Here is a 25,259-nt window from a genome sequence, read left to right as displayed (position 1 = left end):
CACCGCAGCGTTAAAGATAAACAAAGTTTAGATAAACAAACGTTAAAGTTTAGATAAACAAAGGATATGCCTTTATCCATTTTTTGCAGCAATTCCACTTTTTGTATAATGGACTTTGAAACATACGATGAAGATCCTTTACATATTAGTAAATATATATCGGAAATTCTATTTGACATAATCAAAAGTTCAAGCTTACTTTTATAAAATTGCTCTAACAGTCTGCAAAAAATAATTAGCCGAATCCAATTCGAAGATTAAGGAACAACGCAATCTGCAACATTAACCGAATTAGATAATTTTAGCTTAGCTTATACCGTCCGTTATACATTAAACGCGCATTCGTAAACGTATTTTGTGCACGCGCACACGCATATTTGCAGCCGTAAAGGTCTTACGTGCATGCGTCAAAGAGACGCATGTGAAGAAAATTTGTAGCTTTGAGGTCCGGATTGTGGGTGTCCGAATTAACGACTTTTGACTGTATCATGTTTGCACATAAACCAGTTTGGAGCAAATTCAGTTCAACAGCAATATCACAAAATAGTTAGCATATCTTTAGAATTTCTGATACAGAGACTCGCGCGCTAGAGATAAAAATGTTTTTTCTGTACAGCGTTGCCATTGCTCACTTTGAAATCCTTGAGTTTGTTAATCAAAAATTCATTAAAATTTTACAAAATATGAAATCGATAATAAAACAAATTTCAAATTTGGACTTCCACATGCCGAGTACAGTCAAAAGTCTTTAATCTGGACTCGTCGGGACTTCGGTGATTCCGGTTTATCGGTTTTTCCGGATTATAGATCATCAATTTAAATCTGGTAAGATGGCATGCAGAAATTATACAATTAAAAATATGAAACTGGAATTTATGAAATAAAGAGCATTTATGATCTAAAAGTATCAAAATTTACAAAAAAAAAAAAAAAAAGAAAAAGAAAAAAGAAAAAAAGCTTAATATTTATTTGTTTACTTTATTAAACATTTCTTTTAATGTGCACATGGGTAAAGCATACATTACGCATAGTCGAAATTAGAAAATAGCAAACAGAAAACTATTTGATGTGTATTCGTGATATTTATAATGATGGGGAATTTTATTTAAATCATATTAAAGATGGAGTACATCAAGATGAAATACTATATTTAGTAAAGAATTATAAGCCAAATAGAATAAAAACATCTGCCCTGGAGATAAGGATAGTGCTGACAGATCAACTTCCAGTTAATTGCGCGCCACGATGTTTCCCCCCACCCCTGCAGAGCAGCGTGAAATTGATAAACATATTTCGGAATGGTTAGAAAAAAAGGATATGCCTTTATCCATTTTTTGCAGCAATTCCGCTTTTTGTTTGATGGACATCGAAACATGCTTTCACTTTCTAGATCCTTTGGCAGCTCCAGAATCAGAAATTCCTTTTGACATAATCGAAACTTCAAGCTTACTTTTATAAAATTGCTCTAACAGTCTGCAAATAATAATAAGCTGGATCCAATTCGAATATTAAGGAACAACACAATCAGCAACATTAACTGAAATAGATAATTAGATAATTTTAGCTTAGCTTATACCGTTTGTTATACATTAAACGTGCACGCGTAAACACATATGCGCATGCATAAAGGTATTATGCACATGTGTAAACGCATTATGCGTTTATGCATGCGCAGAAAGTTTGTAGCTTTGAGGTCCGGATTATAGATCATTCTAGATTATGGACGTACGGATAAACGACTTTTGACTGTATTATTATTCGTGGCAGAATTAAGTCATTCAAAATTCGATCATTCAAATTCTATGTACCGTTGTTTTATCACAATGTGAGAAATATACATACATTTATTCAGATTTTCCATTATTTAATTTCTTCAAATATAATCAGAACTCTAACATTTGGTGGTAACAGTTTGGAAAGTGAAACGGATATTTATAGTGAACCAATGCAAAATCAAAAAATGAAAACAATAGTATTTTTCAATAGATTTTTCATTATTTAATTTCTTCAAATATAATCAGGACTCTAACATTTGGTGGCAACAGTTTGAAAAGTGAAACGGACATTTATAGTGAACCAACACAAAATCACAAAACGAAAACAATTGTCCTTCAGGGACAAAGCCCCTTTGGATAATAAAATAAAATAAAGAATTATAATACAGTACAAAGTCTTTAATCTGGACTTGTTGAGACTTCGGTGATTCCAGATTAGGGGTTTTTCCAGATTATAGATTATCAATTTAAATCTGGTAAGATGGCATGCAGAAATTATAAAATTAAAAATATGAAACCGTAATTTATGAAATAAATAGCAATTATGATCTAAAGGGTATCAAAATTTACAAATAAAAAATGCTTAATATTTATTTGTTTACTTTATTAAACATTTCTTTTAATGCGTGCATGCGTAAAGCAACCAGAAAACTATTTGCAACCAGAAAACTATTTGATGCGTATTCGTGATATTTATAATGACGAGCAATTTGATTTAAGAATGGGATAAGGCAATGAAAGAAGAAATTTACACAATGAAGAAAAGAAAGGTTTGGGAATTAGTCAAAAAGCCAGGAAATAAAACTATGCTAGGAAACAAATGGGTCTATACACTAAAAAGAAATGAAAAGAATCAAGTGGTTAGATACAAAGCACATTTAGTAGCGCAGGAATTCAGGCAGAAAAGAGGTGAAGATTTTGATGACGTTTATAGTCCTGTAGTAAATATTTCAATTATAAGAATATTTTTCACTATACTGGTATGCTTATATGTTTAGACTAATTGTCAGTTAGAGGTAAAGAACACATATTTATATGCAAACCTAAATGAAAAAATATATATCACCCAACCAGAGGGATTTATTGAAGAGGAAAATAAAGTGTGTTTATTACACAAGGCTATTTACGGTCTACATCAAAGCGGCCGTGAATGGTTTTGTGAATTTGAAAGTACTTTAGAAAATCTACATTTTAAGAAAATACAATGGTGTAATTGTGTTTATAAGGGTTCAAATGTAATTCTCTTGTTATATATAGATGATATTGTGATTTTTAGTATAAGATCAATATAGTATTGATAAGTAATTTTACAGTTGAGTAAGGTTTTTGATCTTAAAGTATTAGGCAAAACTAAAACGTTACTTGGAATTGAATTCTTAGAGAACGAGAATGGGGTTTTTATACATCAGCAAAAATATATCGAAGAAATTTTTGAAAAATTTAAACATTTCCAGATACCGATAACTTTACTTCCTATAGCTAAAGGCACTATTCTTACAAAATTAGATTGTCCATTTACAAGTGCAGAAATGCGTACATTACCCTTTAGAAATCTGTTGGAATGTTTAGTTAAGAATAAACGATGTTTGTTTACATCTTGTAATCATCACTGAGCACATACCCAACATATATAAAATACAACAGATGGCCCAGCAAGAAAATCTTTTTTGAAGAACCATGTAGCCTCATTAAAGATATTCTAAACAAAAACATGATGGAAAGTTGTTTACTGTGAAATCGAAACTTATATCACTGGTAAGTGCATTGTTTATTTTTATTGGAAGGGGCTAAAAATAGGTATATATAAACTATTTAAAGTTCTATATTGAGTATGGATGGATTAAAGCCACCAAGTAATCTAAACTTCAAGAAATGGAAACAAAAATTCCAAATTTATATGTTAGCATCTGGTGGTATTACTAAATCACCTGAAATTAAAGTAGTTATTTTATTGCATATTATTGGTGAAGGAGCACTTGAAAAGTTTAATACTTTTAATTTAAGTGAAGAAGATAAGAAGGATGTTGACAAAGTAATTGAAGCTTTCAAAAATTTTTGCATACCGAAAGCAAATGAAAGTGTTGATAGACATATATTTTTCTGTCGAACACAACATGTAGGTGAATCGTTTGATGATTTCTTAACCGATTTAAAGAAATTAAGTAGCAACTTGGATTTGCAGAATTAAAAGATAGTTTAATAAGGGATAGAATAGTAAGTGGAATTCTAAATAAAAATCTCAAAGATAGATTATTAAGGGAAGATCAGTTAACATTGGAGAAATGTATTAAAATGTGTAAAGCTTCTGAATTAGCAGAACTTCAGCTGAAAACTTTAACTGATGAAAATAAAATAGAAGCTATCAAACGTAATAAATTTTGACCTTCAGAGGAAAAAAGTCAGCCTTGTAAGAAAAACTATCATATAAAACAAAAGCAACAGAGTACTAAATCTTCTTCAAACTATCAAGGAAATAAGTACAATAATCCAAAACCATGTAGAAAATGTGGAACTTTTCATAAGTTATACAACTGTCCTGCTTATAATAAGATTTGCTTGTACTGTAAAAAGAAAAACCACTTTTCTAAAATGTGCACTTATAAAAATGTTAATGTTGTACAGAATAATTTAGAGCATGAGTTACATAATAATGGTAATGAATATATTTTAGGGTCAGTAGAAGGTACAAATCCATTTTCTAAAAATAAAACAGAAGGGTTTGGAAAACTAAAAGTAAACATATCTAAATATTTATTTGCTAAGTTGGATACTGGAGCTCAGTGTAATGTGTTACCATTGCCTAAATTTAAACAATTAAATTTAAGAGATAGATGTTTGACTAAATCAAAAGTCACTTTAAGTAATTACAATGGTACTACAATTGATGTAGTCGGAAAATGTAAATTATTATGTGAAACATCGAAAGGGGACAAGGATGAAGTAGAATTTCAAGTCGTAACATGTGATAAAATTGTTCCAGCTATTTTAGGTTTACCTACATTGCAAAAATTAAACCTAATTCAAAGGATTTGTACAGTAAATCCTGATTCCAATGAAAAGTTACCAGAATCTTTAAAAGGATATCAAGATTTGTTTAAAGGACCTGGGAATTTAACTGGATATACATATCATATTAAATTAAAACCAGGAGCTGTCGGTAAAATAAAACCCTGTAGGAAAATTCCACTTAGCTTATTAAATCCATTAAAAAAGGAATTAGCAAGAATGGAAAAAGATGGTATTATAAAGAAATTTACCCAACCAACAGAATTCATGAATTCATTAGTGGTAATAAGGAAAAAGGATGGTAATTTAAGAGTGTGTTTAGATCCTCAGCACCTTAACCAAAACATACTGAGAGAACATTATCACATACCAACCTTTGAAGAAATTTCATCTCAAGTGACAAATGCAAAGGTGTTTAGTATTTTAGATGCAAACAAAGCATTTTGGCAAATTAAACTGTCAGATTCAAGTTGTGAATTTACTACGTTTAACACTCCGTTTGGCAGATATTGTTTTTTGAGGTTGCCATATGGACTGAGTTCATCACCAGAAGTTTTCCACAGAAGTTTTTCTGAAATTTTTAGTGATATAGAAGGAGTTCAAATATATATAGATGACTTATTAGTTTGGGGGTAAAGATAAAAAAGAACATGATTTAAGATTAAAGAAGTTGCTGGACAGAGCCAGAGAAAAGAATGTTAAATTTAATTTATTTAAATTTAAGTTTGGGCTGAATGAAGTGAAATAAATGGGACATATATTTTCTAAAGATGGTTTAATACCAGATGAAGACAAAATTAAGGCTATTCTAGATATAAAACCACCAAAAAATGTGAAAGAATTATAAACTTTTGTAGGAATGATTACATATGTTTCTAGACTTATACCTAATGTATCAGAATTGACATCATGTTTAAGAGATTTGTTGAAAAAACAAGTTATCTGGAACTGGAATGCAACACATGAAAAAGCATTTAGAAGACTAAAAGATGTCTTAGTAAATAAACCAGTTTTACAGTATTATGATATAAAGATGCCAGTAGTTTTATCTGTAGATGCATCTCAAGAAGGACTAGGAGCAGTCTTACTGCAGAATAATTTACCAGTGGCATATGCATCTAAGGCATTAGCAGATACACAGAAGAATTATGCTCAAATTGAAAAAGAAACTTTAGCTATTGTATTTGCGTGTGAGAAATTTCACCAGTATATATTTGGAAAATATATTACTGTGGAAAGTGACCATAAACCACTGAAATTAATTTTCAAAAAGCCATTAAATAAATGCCCTATAAGATTACAAAGAATGCGTATATAAGATTACAGCCATACCAGTTTGAGATAAAATATAAACCAGGAAAAGAACTTTTTATAACGAATGCATTATCAAGATCATTCACTGATAAAGGATCTGATTTCTTTGAAGGAGACATAGAAGCTCATGTTGGATTAGTTGTAGAATGTATACCAATGTCTAATGGTAAAATGGAAGTTTTTCAACTGGAAACAGAAAAAGAAGAAGAATGAAGTTTTAAGAAAATTAATTAAAACTGGATGGCCAGATGAAAAATGTATGGTTCCAGAACTGGCAAAAGCATATTTTAACTTCAGAGAAGAATTATCAGAAGCAAATTTTGTCCAAGCTAAACGATATGAAGACCATAAACAACATTTACTGAAGAGACAAACCTTACAAAAAAGTTATTATGATAGGAATGCAAGACCGTTAAAACCACTGAAAACAGGAGATCATATTTACATAAAAGAGAAAGGGAAAAAACTAAATGAAAGAATGGAAATTATAGAAGAAGCAGAAAGACCACGTTCATATAAGATTATAAGAACAGATGGAAGAATTGTAGAAAGGAACAGAAGAGACCTTCTTAAAGGAAATAATCAGAAAGAGTTTGCAATACAAAACAACTATGAGAATGAAGTTATAGATGAATCCGAGATACATGAAAATAGTAGGAGCACTGCATATTTAGATGTGCCTATAAGTCCTTCAAAACCTAACAGAAGTGTTGTGTCACCAAATAGTGAAAGAGGTATAGTATCATCAAATTTTTCAAATGGACCTAACTATGTTACTCGATCTGGTAGGACTGTTAAGAAACCTTATTATTTAAAAGAGTATGTTTAATTTTACTATTATTATTATTATTGATAAAAAAGGGAGATGTTATATATGTAACTGTATCTATTATTATCTTTAATCATAACTGTAATAGAGAATAGTGGATGAGCAATGTAGAATAAATGATGTTTCTTTACATCTTGTAATCATCACTGAGCACATACGCGTTTACCCATGCGCACTTCCGATAGTGAAGAAAGTAAACGAGAACGTTATTGAAAATGAAAAATTTTGATTGACAAGTTAGTCGGTATTCTCGACACAGCGATTACAGGACTTGAACAATGGAACTTTGTAACTGAACAAGAAATTATGTCTGTTTATAGAATTAAAGAGAAAGTATTATCATAAAAAACAAAGCAACTTAAACAACGTACATTGAAAGAAATGTTTACTAAAGTAAACAAATAAATATTAAGCTTTGTTTTTTTTTTTTTGTAAATTTTGATACCCTTTAGATCATAATTGCTCTTTATTTCATAAATTCCAGTTTCATATTTTTAATTGTATAATTTCTGCATGCCATCTTACCAGATTTAAATTGATGATCTATAATCTGAAAAAACCCCTAATCCGGAAACACCAAAGTCCCGACGAGTCCGGAATACAGACTTTGTACTGTATTTGTAGGTTTTTTCATAATGCCTAATTTCCTTAGAATAGGACATGTGGGTAAGTTAACATCAGAAGTATTCATGAGTGTAGCTAATCATTTAGTTAAACTAGTTCAATGCACAACTTTTGTCTATGAAGTCATGTACAGAAAGAGAGAGAAATTTTAATAAACTCATTTAAAAATTTGAGCAAAGATTAGGAATTAGGACCTGTAAAATCTAGTGCATATATAGTTGAGATTGAATAAGTAATTTTTGAAATATATATATATATACTAAATTCATTTTATGTGTTAGCAAATATATATATTACAAAATCAATTAGATTTTTTTAACTAAGATACTGCTTTGCATTGATTATTAAAAACATTATCTGAAATTCTAATAAATAAATAAATAAATAAATAAATACTACTTAACAATATCACAATAAAACTGGATTACAGAAAATTCAGATTGTGTTATTTGAATTGACTGCAGATGTAACAAATATTTAATGCACCCAAAACTGTATTTAATAGTGTAATTGTTTTTGTGATTTTTTTTTTTTTTTTTTTTTTTTACTTTTACTGTATTTTTTCTTAAACAAATATATTTGAAGAAAATAAGTCATCATAAATATATATGTTGATAAAATAATTCCTAAATTTGTCAATCATTGCTCATTTTGTGCATAAAACAATGATATACATTGAAGTTTGTAAAAATGTGTAAACTGTTATGATTTATCTCTGCAACCAAATAAATAGGAACATAATGTATAGTAGCTTATTTATATTAATATTATTTTATAGGCATAAAAGATTCTGGTCTCTAACTGTGATTGTTTGCATAAATGGAGGAAAATAACTAATTCACAAGTCTGTGTGATATAGAATTAAATACATTAAACTTTGTGTTAAAATATATAATTTGAAAAGTTTAAAAATAAGGGGAGCTAAAAAGAACTGAATTGATTAGAAAAATAAACCTTACATTGTATCTTTCATGCCATTTATGAGTTTAAATAAAAATTACTTTGTCTTAACCTGTTTGCTTTGCATTCATCATTTGCCATAATGCATTACTGTATTTTTTTGGGTGTGTGTAAAATTGGAATATATTTGCATCATATACTGTTTCATTTTAAAATTTAATTTTTATTTTCACATGCTTCATATAAATTTGACATTTTTGTTGTAGGATAGTTCCATTTTATGAGCAAGTTTTTCCTGCTATAGAAAAGGAACTTAAGAAGCGTAGTAAAATAGAAGAAAATAGAGAGTATGCTGAAGTTCTTTTTCCTTTTTTAATAATTAATTAATTTGATTTAAATTTTTAGAAGGAATTAAATTGTAGTACCATTAATATTTCATGAATATGTGAATGTAATGTATTCATATAGAGTTTTATAGTATTTTTACATACGTAAAGGAGGGAGAAAATTTATTGCATTATTTATTACTATCTCTGTGGAAATATAATAATTTAAAAATAATATGTATCTTATTTAAGATCTATTAAATTTTGTTGCATTTGATCATGTTTTAAATCTGATAAACTGTTTCAATATCCTAGTTGATTTTGAAAGTAAAAATTACTGCAATATGTAATTTTACTTTCATTTTAATAAATTTAATTGAATAATCAGTGCTTGTTCTTTCCATTTTCCACATCTTCTTTCTTCCACTCTGAAGTAGGTTATGTGCCCTCAGAGACTCACTCTTTGTGAATACGAGTGTGGCAATCCTGAGGTACTTTAGGCTTTCAGGGGATCATCATCTTGGTAAGACGAGTGTCGTGATTCTGGAGCCCCATTGTTCTAGTCTCCTTTCTATCACCTGGTCACTTGTCCATTTGTCTGTGGCTTGGGGATAAGCTTTCAGGAGTACCTGCTTTAGATGAAGTTGACTGTAGAGCTTCATATTGCTTATAGGTCTGGCTAGCTCTAACACAGGATTCTGTGTTCCCTTGTTAAGCTCCATGGTGGGAGAGCAGTCAGATCCAAATCTATTCTTTAAACTATGGAATATGAAAATTCTGAAGTTTGTGATGTTACTAAAATGCATTGCACTGAAGCAGATGCCAGTGATTTATGTAATGACATATTTTTTAGTGATAAATACTTCAGAGGACAAGCTAAGAAAAATTTCACCCTTCCTAATAAATAAATACATTGTATCTGTGGCAGGTGAACTAAGAACATCAAACAAGGGACATGCAAAGAGAACAGCTAGCACTGCAACAGCTAACACTAATAAAGTGAAACAGCTAGCACTCTGCAATCTGTGAATCTGCTGAAGATAACATCTGTGGGACAAGTTTAAATTACAGTTTCAGCTCATTAATCTTTAAAGTTTTCACAAGGAGTCATCACTGACTCAGACCTTACATCATTGCCTGAAGAGATAATTGTAACAAAGCTTCCAAATCAAAATGTATGTGGTGCTATGAGGATAGAGTTCAGAAAGGATGACCAGCTGCTGCTTTATTTATAAGCATATTATGTTAACTTTTAAGACCCGTGATTTTCCAAAGAATGTAAAGGCTGGTTATTTGTGTTGTCCAGTCTGGCCATATGGGCCAAACCTGGTGCATTGCTTTCAATACCAACAGTTTGGGTATACAAAGATAGCTTGTTATGACAGACCCACCTGTGCAAAATGTTTTGTTGCTGGCCACAAAAGGGACAATTGCATTGCTGCTCTACTATATGTGAATTCCAAAGGAAATCATCCTAGCTATGCCCACTTCTGTCTCATTTGGCAGAAAGGAAAGGAGGTTCAACACCATAAAGTTACCAAAAAGATCACATATGCAGAAGCTCGCAGACTACTTTCTGACACTCAGCCATTCTGAAAGTATTATTCTGCAGCCATAAAATTGGTTAAATCTATGTCATCTCATTTAGTGTTTTAAGTGCCAAAACTACCTTAAATCTCAAAACAAATCTTAGTAAGTTTCCTTTAGTAGTCATCATGTTGAAAAACAAAAGGGGGGAGGGGGAAATGCCTTTAATTTCAAAAGAAATAGAAATAGCAGCAGAAAGATGTAAAAAAGCACTTAATACAAACCTGGAAGATAAAGGCAAATCTAAACTTGAAATCTGAAATGAAATTTTCAGCTCATCTGACAGAATGAAGAGAAATTTAAGAATTAGATGAAATGGAGACTGAAGAAGATATGTCCATCCCTTAACACCGTTTTCCATGAAAAACAAAGGGGTAGTGGCAAAAGAGTAAACATTCCTGATGGCCAGTTTCATGTCATTGAACTATCATAGTTTCGACCAGTGTGGACATTAACCCTTTGATAGTCATCATCAAGCTCAGCTCACATTCCAGATTTATGACTGAAGGATATGGCATGTATTTGGGAAGAAAGAATTGCTTAATCTCACAACCACTAAAGGCTTAAGCACTTTATTGATATCCACCATTCTGTATGTTTTGTGCTTCAGAAAAGGGCTGTAATGGTGTACTCTTACTTACATCCAATGACTACCTACCTATTCACCATCTTTCCTTTCATACTAGTCTCCAAGCAGTAGAAATAGAAGCCAATGTAAGGATTTTGATCACAGTTTGTTGCTTGTACTTGCAACCAAATGAAGTTCATGATAATCAGTTTTGAAGAACTTAGTAGATTAGCTTCCTGTCCCATTGATTCTTCTTGCAGATTTAAATGGCCATAATGCCATGTGGGAAAGCCAACAAATAAATTCACATGGGAAGCAAATTGAAAAAATGGTTGTCTTTGTGTCTGAATAGTAGAAAGCAAACTTTCTTTCACTTACCAACCAAGGAATTTCATGCATTAGCTATAGCTATCCATTGTAACTTCACTACTTAATACCTTACTTTTCATTTGTAGTTGGCGACATGTTTTCAGTAGTGATCATTTTCCAGTTTTCCTCTTCTGTATAAGTAATATACCTACTTTGGATCTGGTTCCTCATTTTATTTATGATGGAGCAGACTGGTCACCTTCCCATCCTTAGCTGTGATTTGTCAGAAAGCAGTGAGTAGTACATATAGTGAAGACATAGTGGGTACAGTAACTGAAATCATAATGTAGGCTGCTGAATTCTCGATTCCCAAATATTCCCAAAGCAAAGAAACCTACAGAAAACAGAGGAAACTGTGAAATGTTTTTCACAATATTCTACAGGTTCCAACCTTCTGGCCTATAAGCAGGCTAAGGCAAAGACACAGAAAGTCAGACAACAGAGCATATAAATTCTTCGATGTCTTATGTATCATCAATAAGTTCAGATATGTCAAGCAAAAGAGTTTGGGAGAGTATTAGAAAAATATTAGGAGTTTAAACATGTAAATGTAGTTCAGCAGAACATTTAAGGGCCCCCTAAGCCTTCGTGCCCCTATGCGACGGCATTCCTTGCATATCCTTATTTACGCCACTGATGGGAAACCTTTTAGAGATACCAATGTTTTGATTTCACACAGAAAATAACTAAAAATTTGAGTTTTGTCTTTGCATCTAACTGTGTATGTATATTTTGATAAATATTTAACTAAATTAAGTTTACAATTTACTTTAAAAGCATTTATTTCATTAAAAAAGTATTTTCATTGTATTACAAAAATTTCATCTTTTCAGCTGCTTTCAGATCATGCATTCAGCTCACTCATGTGACACCATTTTTTGTATCTCAGCTTCCATTTCTATTTTCTAGGCCCCCCTTTCTTAGTGATTTATTATTTTTATTATTTGGAATAAAGAGTTGATAATAATTGAATAAATTATTAAAAGCAATAAGACAAAATGAAAAAATAAGAAATTGAGTCCAGTTTTGAAATTTAATAAACAAGTGCAAAAATTAAAAAATTAAATACAATGAAAGAAGAATTTATGTCTACCAGTACATTTTCTTCAGAGGGTTGGGGTATTGAGAGAAGTAAATGAATTGGCTTGTTTCTGAACTGATAATGACACAATTTTACTAAATTTAAAAACTTCAATTACATACAAAAACAGTTTGTGTCCTTATCACTCCAACCCCTGCAGAGGCACCTTATTCATACAAAGTAAAATCTGTTACAATCCAAAATTGTAAAATCACTAGCAAAAATTTTTATATTTTATTTTAAAAAATGTAATGAAAGTCATGTTAAACAAATTAATTTATTAAGTAAAAATACAAAAAATAGTCAAAATGATTAAACTGTACTCTATAGCAAACAAGCTATTCATCCTAAAATAAATGCTTATAGACCATAAATAAAAATTGCATTGAAATCAAATATGTATACATGTATATATATATGCAGTATTTTAAGTGTGTAGACGGCAATGGAAATTTTAACAGCTTTCGATAGTCGAATGGAAAGACAGAAAGATGACACTGACGCAAATGAATTTGAAGAATTCCAATTTGTATTTTCACTCATACTAAAACATTTCTTAGCTGATAAAATACTTCTAGAACATAAGCAATTTCAATAGTTTTTATATACACAGGTAAAGGGGTACAATGTCATTTTAAGCAAGTGGGCATAGCAGTTTGCAGATGTTGGAAGGCAGAAACTAGGGAAAGGAATGATATAATTGTTTCGCAAAGCAGTATTTATACTAAGTAGATGCAGAAAGTACTCGAAGCTATAATTGGTTAATTTTAGGTTGTTATGTAACATGGAAATCTCGAAAGATCTCGAATTTGGAAGAAAGATGAATTTAGGGGATGAGCACCAAATCTAGAAGAGTTAATTTTGTGGTCACCAATTATTTCTTAAAGCAGCCATCGTATTTTGTTATATCTTACATACACACACACACACATATATATATATTATATGTATGATGACAATAATTACGTAGTTTGATTGTTGTCAATGAGGATAATTACTGAGTTTGTTCCAATTTTGCTTTATTAATTCAATTTTAAATATGCTAATGAGTAAATTCATTTCAATAACATTCTTGCTATTTTATTTTCAAAGGAGGTAATGTATTCAATAATCTACTAGAAAATATATTACTATTTTATTACTTTGCAGCTTTAGCAAAAGTATAAAGCAGTTTATTACTAATAATTACCTTATTATATGTATGTATATGTCTAGTACAAGATAAGTGTTTCATGTCATAAGTTTTCTGTGAAAATCATTTTCAGGTATATGATATATATTTAAAAATAAGTAATTTTATATTTTTCCAGTGTAATTGAAGGTGTTAAAAATAAGATTGTACTTTCAAAGACTTTTTTAGTTAAAGTATTCAGAAATATTGTGAATTCCTGTTGCATCGAGCCCATTTTAAATGCAAGGTAAGTAAATGTTTTGTCATTATAATAAAACTTTAATACTGAATTTTTATACATTTTAAATGAAAGACTCAAAGTGATTAGTGTTGTGAAGTTGTTTATAAAAGTAATTGAAAGTAAAAGAGTATTCTCAGAAATTTTTTAGCTTTGAAATTCGCAAAATCTTTGATTTTTAAAGATTTTCAATTTCTAAGAACTTGAATGTTATTTAAAATTAATTTGAATATTTTCATATTAAACATCCTGAAACCTGTTACAGATATGTTCATTGTAATAATTCCATGAGGCTTCATAGGTATAGTTTCTTATTAGAGCATCTAGAAGTTGCTAACATGGTCTTAGTAAATTATCAAATCAAAATTTAATAACACTGTTAATAAAGTTTTTAGTCAAAATCATTATATATATTAATATCAAAATTGAACAGAACTTCATTTTAAAAATACTTTTGTCAGACAGAGAAATGTATCAGAAAAAATTAAAATTGTAAAATCTTGGCATTTTGAACTAGTATATAAAATCTTACATTTTCATAATTGTTTGTTCATAAAAGTATGAGTAATATTCCATTTTTATTAGACCATTAGTGATGTCCAAAATTTTGGTTACAAACATGTTTTTTTTTTTTTTTTTTTTTTTTTTTTCTTTCCTTTTCTCAAAATAGCTTGAAGTATCTCTAAATGAAATCTAAAAATGGAAAATATGTATATTTGTGAATGACAATTTTCATTCAAAGTGTTTGATGTAAAAATGGTGGAAAATTGCAGAATCAAACAGATGTGTGGTATTATTGGATTTAAAAGTGATGAAATTTATACTTTATATGTTAGGGATTGTAGTCCAGATAAATTATAATTTGCAGTTCTTAGTCATTTAAATCAGGGATATCCAAATTAAACATGAGAACTTAGGAATTACCACAGTTTTTCCAAAAATTTTAACTAAGTGATTTTTATATGTGCCATTTCTATAGACACATTTGTTTGAAAGATTTCCAATCATAGTTGATTGTGATGGAAGTGACAAGACTCAAAAAAGGCTTATATTGTCAGGTATAAATTTTAAAAATGTTTCTGCAGTTATTGATTAAAAAGAAATTGACTAGGAGTCCATTTGCAGGCAATGATAGTTGAATATGTTTATTTACCAAACAACATTTACCACACAGTCTTTACTGGCGAACTATACATGCAGGCCCACCAGTGGCCGAGCAGCAAAAGGTTCTGAACACAGGTAATTGGTCTGGGGTTCAAGTCTCAGTAAATGGGCTCGCTGCATGGGAGCTTTCATGGTTTTTCCCATGTGCAATGTGGATACGAGGCAGTTTCCCATAAAAAAGTCCTCAGTGAGGCATCTCTTCCCTATCATGGAGTGCCTAATGGTGGAGCATGTAATTAGAATAATAATAAGCTATACATATATCTAAAAAAGTTGTTGATTGTATCTTGTTTAGTTTTAGTTTCAAACTATGTGAAAAGCAGAGTATAAAATTAGTAGTAAGGATTACATCTGTCCCCAAAAAAGCAGTGAAATGATGTTGTGCAATGCCTCTTTTTATTTCTGAGCTCAAAGATTGTAATGATGGAGATTATGGAATTTTCAATAAAACCATAATTGCAATGAAAATGAGGGAATTAATCAAATGTTTATGAACAAAGTAAATACTACTGAACTGCCAAAAATAAAGTGTGATGCTTATTCCAAAGATTATATAAACCTAATGTCTTTGACATGTATTGCTAAATAAGGAAAGTTCAATTATGATAAAGAACATAATCACAGTATCTTATAAAAGCTAGCAGTATCTTATAAAAGCTTTGATCAAAGATGTAAATTTTAATCATGTTATCAAAAAAGGATTGAGGTATTTTCAGCAGGGGAGGGAGACGAGGAATGTATACTTAAATAATATATTTTCTACTGACTAGCAAATGAATGAGAGAATCTTAAGAGAATTTTCTCTCTGGCTGGAATATTTTGTATAAACATTAGATCTTAATTAGGAGAACAATGTTTAAACAAATAATGTATTTCCAAGTATAATTTTTAGAAAAAACTGGCAAGTAAAAGAAATATTTAATAATGCATGCATTGAAGTCTTTTTTTATTATTGCAGTGATAAAGACATGTGAGTATATAAACATATCGCAGATTTGTTTGAATTATTTTACATCATTTTATATTTTATGTTCAGAAAGTAGATTACATTCTTTTTTTAAAATGCTTACTATGCTTTGAATAAAACATATGTTTTTTCTATTATTTACTTGTATATTTTCTGTGTCTTTTGGAAAGAAAAAATATTGGTAATCCAGTTTTAATTGGTAGTTTTATCATATTACCGGTAGTTGAAAAAGTTGGTAAATTTACAATCCCTGCTGTGTGTGGCTGCTCATTTTCAGTGAAAGAAGTATAACTGTACAATGTCATTTGGAATGAGATCCTTATAGCATATTAAGGCTTTTGGGAATGCTGTAAAACATCATATTTTAAAGGTGACAGTGCAAGTGCATAGTCTACAAAGCTGAGTTGGCCCAGGAGTTTCGTAGAAAAATTACATGTTTATTGGATGTCTATGGCCAGTTAAATCTTGAATTGATAAAGCATATGTGCAACACTTTAAGTTAGGCCAATTGGAGATTAGTTGAGTTACAGGATATGCCATGCAATCAAATTCACTGTTATGAAAGAATAAGTTTTATGCTACAAATGCTTCTCTACAGCTTTGCTAATTGCATGAAGACTTATCATTAAAGTAAAATGACTGTTTAGAGCAAATGTAATTTTTATTAGCCTCTTCTTTCTGAAATGTGTGTCTGTCACCTCCAAAAATGTGTAAAAATTGAATGAGGAATTAAAATATTTTTGATTAACATTGTCACATCTGCTACAAGAAATGAAATGTAAATACAGTCAAAAGTCGTTAATTCGGGCACCCATAATCCGGACCTCAAAGCTACAAACTTTCTGCGCATGCGTCGCGTTCACGCGTGCGTACAGGCATTTACGAGTGCACATAAGACCTTTACGGCTGCAAATATGTTTGTGCGCATGCGCGTTTAATGTGTAACGGACGGTATAAACTAAGCTAATATTATCTAATTCAGTTAATGTTGCAGATTGCATTGTTCCTTAATCTTCGAATTGTATCCGGCTTATTATTTTTTTCAGACTGTTAGAGCAATTTCATAAAAGTAAGCTTGAACTTTCGATTATGTCAAATAGAATTTCCGATATATATTTACTAATATGTAATTTGTATCTACAAAGCGAAAGTGTGTTTCAAAATCCAAAATCTGTTTATCATTTCATGCTGCGGATTGGAAGTTGATCTAATCAATCAGCACTATCCTTATCTTCAAGGCAGATGTTTTTATTTTATTTGGCTTATAATTCCTTACTAAGTGTAGTATTTCATCTCGATGTACTCCGTCTTTGATATGATTTAAATCAAGTTGCTCGTCATTATAATTCGCTTCCGATAGTGAAGAAAGTGACCCAGAGGTTATTGAAAACGAAAACATTTCAATTGACAAATTAGTAGGTATTCTCAACACAGCAATTATAGGACTTGAACAGCGGAACTTTGTAACTAAACAAGAAATTATGTCTGTTTAATAGAATTAAAGAGAAAGTATTATCACATGAAACGAAGCAACTTACATTGAAAGAAATGTTTAATAAAGTAAACAAGTAAATATTAAGCTTTTTCTTTTTGTAAATTTTGATACCCTTTAGATCATAATTGTTCTTTATTTCATAAATTACAATATCATATTTTTAATTTTATAATTTCTGCATGCCATTTTACCAGATTTAAACTGATGATCTATAATCCGGAAAAATCGATAATCTGGAATCGCCGAAGTCCCGACGAGTCCGGATTAACGACTTTTGACTGTATAATGTTTTTTTTAAAAATTAAGGCTTAAATACAATTGTCATTATGTGCAGTTATTAAATTTGTTGGCCATTCATTTCCAGTTTCACTAAATGCAAATAATTTTATGCGATAAATTGCTTATCATAAATATCCTGGATCTAATCCTTCCCTTGAATTACATATTTATAAATATGAAATTACTTTTATCCATGAAAATATAAAAAGAATAAAAATTAGTAAAAAAAATATTGATGAGTTTACATCTATTTTTGTTTAATTCCTGAGTATAAGAATAATTTAATTTTCTCCTGGCTTATTGCAAATTGCAGTAAACTTTTGTCCATACTTTTGTTTAACTTAAAAAGGTCCTTACTTGATTCTATAGTTTTATGTGAATAAAAACTTATCAACCTGGGAGCATGTGCACTGTGGACCCAGTTGATGTTTTTTGAATAAAAAATTGTAAATCTTCAGAAAAAGTGTTACATCTATGCCAATAATAAATTTTATTAGCAAACATTAAAAATATGCACATTACAATTTTTAATTTCTCCAAATGCTTTTATGAAAAAAAAATTTCTTAAAGGGAGAGAAAATCGTATTACAGATTAGTGTAGGAAAAAAACCTTTATATATTATTTATTATTATTAATTCTTTTCCTTTTTTTATAGTATACCTTTACTTTGTATCTATTCTTTATTTTCTTTATTAGTACTATATATAGCACAGACAAAAATTTCCAAAACATATGTTAGCAGCACATTGAACAAAATGTTGTCATGTGTAAAAAATACGAATATTTTTCACATTCAGCATAGCGTGTTTTCATTTTCATGTGCTTTTTCAGTGGGCAATTGCATTTCCTCAACGTTTTTATCACCATCAGAAAAATCTTTAGTGCAAGCCTTTCTCATTTCCATTTCTGTCATTTGCTCTCACCTGTACAGCAGGTCATACATACACAGGCTGGTGGTGGTGGAATCAGGCTTTGTGAGACATTCTCATGGGCAGCTGTGGGACCATTAGTTCTGCTAGAACAGACCATGAAAGCTGCAGATTATCTGAACGTAATCGCAAATCAGTTGTACCTTTCAGATCATTTGCACCCATAGTGTCTGTCTTCCCAACTGGAAATGGAATCTTCCAGCAGGACAATACCCCTGTCACATTTGTTACAGTTATTATTAGAGAGATATACATTGCAAAACTTAAAAAAGCTTAAGAAAGGCAATTCAGAATTAGGGGCAAGACATGTTGACTTTAGTTTTTGTTTTGATCCACAAAAGTGCACGTTCATGCACAGCTGTAGATACACTCACTTCTAAAAGTTAAACAAAAAGATGAAAAATGCAAAAAAATCAACAAATACTGCTTTGATTGACACAAAATTCAGCGGGAAAGTTGCACATATATTTATCCATAAAACATAATCAATAATTATATACAGAAATGAAAACAATATTCATTTTTTGTAAGTTATCAGATAATGACATATGTTGACAATTATGTTGAAAAATAGTCTAGAAGTATAAATGCAGTTTTTTCTTTATTTTATTTCATACCATTGGAGCTTGATTCTTTGAATAGCTTACATGTATTTCAGTTTGAAAAATAATTAATCATTTGGCTAAGCAAATTAGTTTTAACACATAAAATTAAAGAGGCAATTTTTAATGCTATGTTTTTCCTTGATTGGTTGGAAACCACAGTTCAGAATACATTAGGGAGAAGATTGCTGCATGCACCTTCACACCAGTTTGTTCATATACATAGTTGCTGGCTTGAAAGCAAGTCTGTGTATTCAGTCATTGCCCTTATTTTCTAGAATTTTCCTGGTAATTGTAGTTTCTGTTCCCAAAATTAAAGCTGTTTCTTAAAGGAAAGTTCCTTCTCCCAACTCTGAAGAAATCCAATGATATCTGATCTTATGGTCATATCAAAAATAAAGTTTATTTAAGTTTTTCTTTTCATTATTTGATTGTGTCACTGCTTGTATTATTGTCCATATGCCAAGTAATATATATGTAGCTAAGTTGAAAAATAAGTTTGCCCTGTCGACTGTGGTCAGAGTTGTGTATGAAAGTCAAAAAATAGAATGAGACATTAAAGATATTACATACCTTTATTTTTCCACATAGGTACCAAGTACATTGAGACATTTGTCATATCGCTTGATAAGCTTCAAAAAGCCCTCCAGGAAAAAATCAGGGCTTTGCATATGGAAGAAGCGTTGAACGGCTTGTTTCACTTCAGTATTGCTTCCAAAGCGCCTTCCCCCGAGATTTTTCTTCAAAGCCGGAAACAGATGGAAGTTGCTTGGAGGAAGTGAGAGCGGTTATCCGCTATGAATGGGCATGTGGAGTATCAGGAACAGAAATTCATAACCGCCTCGTGGAAGTCTATGGGCCAGGTGTGATGTCGAAGCAAATGGTGCGGAGATGGTGTTGCACATTCAGTGATGGACATCAGCAAGTGGAGGACATACCGAGAGCTGGATGGACGCGAACAGCCATTACAGATGCAAATGTCAGGAAGGTGGATGACATGATTAGAGTGAACCGGCGTATCACCATCAATGAAGTAGCGGAAGAACTTGGAATCTCACATGAGCGAGCTCAAAACATCATCCACGACATTCTTCGATACAGAAAAGTGTCAGCACGATGGGTGCCCTGACAATTGACCTCGACACACAAGGAACAACGCATGGGGATCAGCCTGGAACATCTCGTGCGTTACCATGAAGATGGCAATGACTTTCTGTTTCGGATTGTAACGGGGGATGAAACGTGGGTCCACCATTTCATGCCAGAATCGAAGGCCGCATCTATGGAGTGGAAACATCCGTCATCACCTATCCGAAAAAAGTTCAAGACAACTCCCTCTGCAGGTAAAGTGCTCCTCACAGTTTTCTGGGACGCCCAAGGAGTTTTGTTGCTGGACTTTTTGGAGGTTGGAACCATCAATGCTACGTGCTACTATGACACCCTGTTGAAATTGAAAGAGGCGATTCGGAAAAAGCGGCCTGGCCTTCTCACATCTGGCGTTCTGCTGTTGGATGACAATGCCAGACCACATTCGGCGATGGCAACGCAAAACCATATTGCAACTCTTGGTTGGGAGCGCCTACACCATCCGCCATACAGTCCTGATCTCGCACCAAGCGACTTCCATCTGTTTGTGGCTTTGAAGAAAAATCTCAGGGAAAGGCGCTTTGGAAGCAATACTGAAGTGAAACAAGCCGTTCAATGCTTCTTCCATATACAAAGCCGTGATTTTTTCCTGGAGGGCTTTTTGAAGCTTATCAAGCGATATGACAAATGTCTTAATGTACTTGGTACCTATGTGGAAAAATAAAGGTATGTCATATCTTTAATGTCTCATTCTATTTTTTGACTTTTATACACAACTCTGACCACAGTCGACAGGGGAAACTTATTTTTCAACTTACCCTCGTATCAATTTAATATATCAATTTTTTGTTAAAATAAATATGGTCTTGTTGTTGAATTGCCACACATACTGCTTCTGAAATTTTCTAATCTAAAGTGTTTTGTTTTTTCTATCACATAAATGTACATTATTAATTAATTTCTTTAGTATGTGTGTAATAAGTTGCATAAAAGTTTCATATGCTTTAAATGTACATTTTTTTTCACATAAAAGTTGTATATAAATTTGTATTTGAAAGCAGAAATTTGTACTTAAATTTAATTCAAATGATTTATATTACAAATAAACAAAATTATTTACATTTTAATTGTAAATTTGTATTCATTTATAGATATAGTGAAGACAGTACGAAAATTTCAGTGGTTTCATATGTTGAAAATTTCATAGGTATTTTTACTGAAGTAGCTGCAGAAAAAGTGTGAGTTTTAAATAATTTTTATGAATTAGTATATTTAATATTCAGAATTCAGTTTTATCTTTTTTATGTTAATTTGATTGTTTTCAACTTTTTGTATTACAGTTTCCTGCATGATTACAACTTGTTATATCCCTTTGAAAACGACTTGGAATTACTAAATGAAGTGGGGTTAAATTTGTATCCTTAAAAAAAAAAAAAAAAAGTTTAGAAATTATCTTTTATGTAAAAAAATTGCATTTTAATACAGTCAAAAGTCGATTCGGATTATAGATCATCAGTTTAAATCTGGTAAGATGGCATGCAGAAATTATAAAATTAAAAATATGAAACCGTAATTTATGAAATAAAGAACAATTATGATCTAAAGGGTATCAAAATTTACAAAAAGAAAAAGCTTAATATTTATTTGTTTACTTTATTAAACATTTCTTTCAATGTAAGTTGTTTAAGTTGCTTCGTTTTATGTGACAATACTTTCTCTTTAATTCTATTAAACAGACATAATTTATTGTTTAGTTACAAAGTTCTGCTGTTCAAGTCCTATAATTGCTGTGTCGAGATTACTGACTAATTTGTCAATCGAAATTTTTTCGTTTTCAATAACCTGTGTGTCACTTTCTTCACTATCGGAAGCGAATTATAATGACGAGGAACTTCATTTAAATCATATTAAAGAAGAAGTACATCGAGATGAAATACTACATTTAGTAAGGAATTATAAGACAAATAAAATAAAAACATCTGCCCTGAAGATAAGGAGATAAGGATAGTGCTGACAGATCAAGTTCCAATTCATTGCGTGCCGCAGCGTCCCCCCCCCTCCCGCTGCCGCAGAGCAGTGTGAAATTGATAAACAGATTTCGGAATGGTTAGAGAAACAAAGGATATGCCTTTATCCATTTTTTTTGCAGCAATTCCACTTTTTGTTTAAGGGACTTCGAAACATACTTTCGCTTTGTAGATCCTTTACATATTAGTAAATATATATCGGAAATTCTATTTGACATAATCGAAAGTTCAAGCTTACTTTTTATAAAATTGCTCTAGCAGTCTGCAAAAAATAATAAGCCGGATCCAATTCGAAGATTAAGGAACAACACAATCTGCAACATTAACTGAATTAGATCATTTTAGCTTAGCTTATACCATCCGTTATACATTAAACGCGCATGCATAAATGCATATTCGCAGCCGTAAAGGCCTTATGCACACGCGTAAACGCCTATGCGCAAAAAGTTTGTAGCTTTGAGGTCTGGATTATGGGTGTCCAAATTAACGACTTTTGACTGTAGTTGTTTAGACAGTTTATCGCTTACTTTGTTTTTATGTTTGGAATCTTTATACTGTTACTTCTGTCTTTTTGGTTTTCATGCTAGAATGCAAATTAGCTTACATGTCTTTTAAGGGAGGATATGAGATTGTTACAGAGCATGTTCTGCCATTTGAAGACAACATTACTAGTGTTGCAGTTTCAGATAAGAGTTCTTGTCTTTGGCATTGGTTTATGCTGATAGTTAAATTCATGTGGGTGAATTCTGAGTCAGCTGTGCGATTAAATTACTCTGTGTAGCTCTTGACTATTAGTTATTTAAATTTAGTTCTGTATTGGATTTCTACTTTGAGTTTCTCGCCATAAGTGCTGCCAGACTTTGTAAGTACCAGGAGTGCCTTTTGTTTATTTTATTGAGTTTGAAATAAAAGGGGCTTTTACACCCTTCTTAAGTTTTTGTATTTTAATGTAATGCTTTAGGTATTAGTCTGAAATTTTAAATCCCAGAATTACTGGGAATTCTATATCCATACAATCTTAAAACCTTAACTATTTTAGAGATCCTGAGAGGTTGAGTTATATATTTTGCAGCATTCATGATAGTCCTGAAATGTTAGCTGAAGACTTCGCGTCTTCTGTTGCTAATGGAGCTCGTCCAAAGGCAAAGAAAACAAATATGTCAGATGTATCCAACAAATCTGTTAAAAATTTGCATGTTAGTATATAAATCTTTTTATATTTAAATGTTATATGTTTTAAAAATACTTTTTAAGCAGTTGTGTGTTTTTAGGGTTTAGCCGCTATGCTGAAAGAAAAAGAGTCTCAAAAAACTAATGGAGAGTCAGATTTCATGCCAGATCAAAATTATTTGTCAGAGTCAAAAGTAAAACTTCTTGTACAGTCAGTTCTGGATGTCTTTCCTGATCTTGATGATGGATTTGTTGAGGTATTTAATTTCAGTGTTAACATTAATTAAGAGCCAGCTAATTAATTCCTTAAAATTTTGCATATGTCAGAGTTTTTGTTTGTGACAAGAATCTATGCTTATATAAAATTTTAAAGGTGGTTATTGATTCTACTGCATAAATTAAAGTAATTTTTTTATTGATTACTGTAGGCATCAAAAGTTTATTTGACAGGTTAAAATCAAATTTGAAAATCAGAAGACTAAAATAAAAAGTTGTTGACATGTGGAAAAAAAAAAAAAAAAAAAAAAACTTTTTTCTAACTACCAGCTGTATTTTAGCTGCTTTTCATATCCTCTTCCCCAAAAATGTAAATAATGAGCTATATATTAGAAATGCATGTGAAAGCAAGATGCAGTTTGCTTTTTATTATATTTTGTACAATATTAACCCAACACTAAAGGACCTGAATTGGACTCCAACTGTATGATTAAAAACCTTTCTACCAAATTTGTATTTTCCGTGGTGATGCTATTTAATTCTGTGTTTACACTGCTATTTCTCTCAAAGTTGGAGACTTTCATTATTATACCTATTCTCAAACTTAGCCGTTGCCATTCAAACCCTCAAAGTTTCAGATCTATCAGCCTCCTGTGTTATCAAAAATTTACAAATTTATGTTACTTAAACACCTGAATGATTTTCTCAAGTCAGAAAGTCCTTATTGACAAGCAGTTTGTTTCTGGAAGAAGAAGAGAAAAAGTGCAACTCACTAGCTCGCAATGTTTGTAATAAATAGCAAAAGAGTATTTTTTTCCCCTTTGGTAAAAATAAGGGCACTGCAACTGCTCGAAGCTGGCTTATTTTTTAATTAATTTATTTATTTTTATGATGTTGGCTACAGGTCATTCTAACTATCTGAATCTAAAAATGCTTCATTAAAATATGATCTTGCACAGATTTTAAACCTAAAATTAAGGTGAAAAATTCCAAAATTAAAAAGGATACTTTAAAAAAAATCGGTATATTTTTTACAAACAATTTGTTATAAATAATATTTATTATAAAATTTTAATGGTATTTTGGGTTTAAGGTATGAGCAATAAGTCAAAGAATATCTTGTGAAATTTAAAGTCAATCGGTCAGTTAATTTTTGAGCTAGGTTGAACCACAAATGAAAAATTGTATCTTGAGAAAAATGCATTTTAAAGTTTTTAATAGAAAAAGTAGTACTCAAATAATGGTTAAGTAAACATACCACTGTATAAGCTATAATCTGCAGTGGCAGGGCCATATAATATGCCTTCCTTCTGTTCTGAAAGGTAAAGCATTTCTGTGCATTTGCTCGTATGCTTGTGATCAGTGCTGTTCGGAAATGCATCACGTTTATGACTCTGTGGGCTCCAGTTTGAGTTTGAAGCATTAAAAATTCATTCTTCAGATGTTAAATGAATTTTATAAGCAGTAAAAAAGTGTCAAAAATTTGTTCTACATGACCCTGCTCCTTAAAGTTTTGTATGATTGCATCCCCTGAC

General features: G+C 31.0%; 1 protein-coding gene across 1 annotated transcript in view; it reads left to right on the top strand.

The window, feature by feature from the left end:
* LOC118191866 (activating signal cointegrator 1 complex subunit 2) overlaps positions 1–25,259 on the top strand; it is a 90,785-nt gene that overhangs the window by 33,914 nt on the left and 31,612 nt on the right. Inside the window, exons 8-13 of the mRNA XM_035362720.2 lie at positions 8,715–8,795; positions 13,690–13,797; positions 21,463–21,549; positions 21,652–21,726; positions 23,378–23,534; positions 23,610–23,765. Of these exons, the coding sequence (XP_035218611.2) occupies positions 8,715–8,795; positions 13,690–13,797; positions 21,463–21,549; positions 21,652–21,726; positions 23,378–23,534; positions 23,610–23,765 (664 nt within the window). The remainder of the gene's footprint in view (positions 1–8,714; positions 8,796–13,689; positions 13,798–21,462; positions 21,550–21,651; positions 21,727–23,377; positions 23,535–23,609; positions 23,766–25,259) is intronic.

The sequence above is a fragment of the Stegodyphus dumicola genome, chromosome 6 (assembly GCF_044657685.1).
Source record: "Stegodyphus dumicola isolate Sdum_Otavi_A_Nest chromosome 6, ASM4465768v1".
NCBI lineage: Eukaryota > Metazoa > Arthropoda > Arachnida > Araneae > Eresidae > Stegodyphus > Stegodyphus dumicola.
This window is presented reverse-complemented; position numbering and strand designations above follow the sequence as displayed.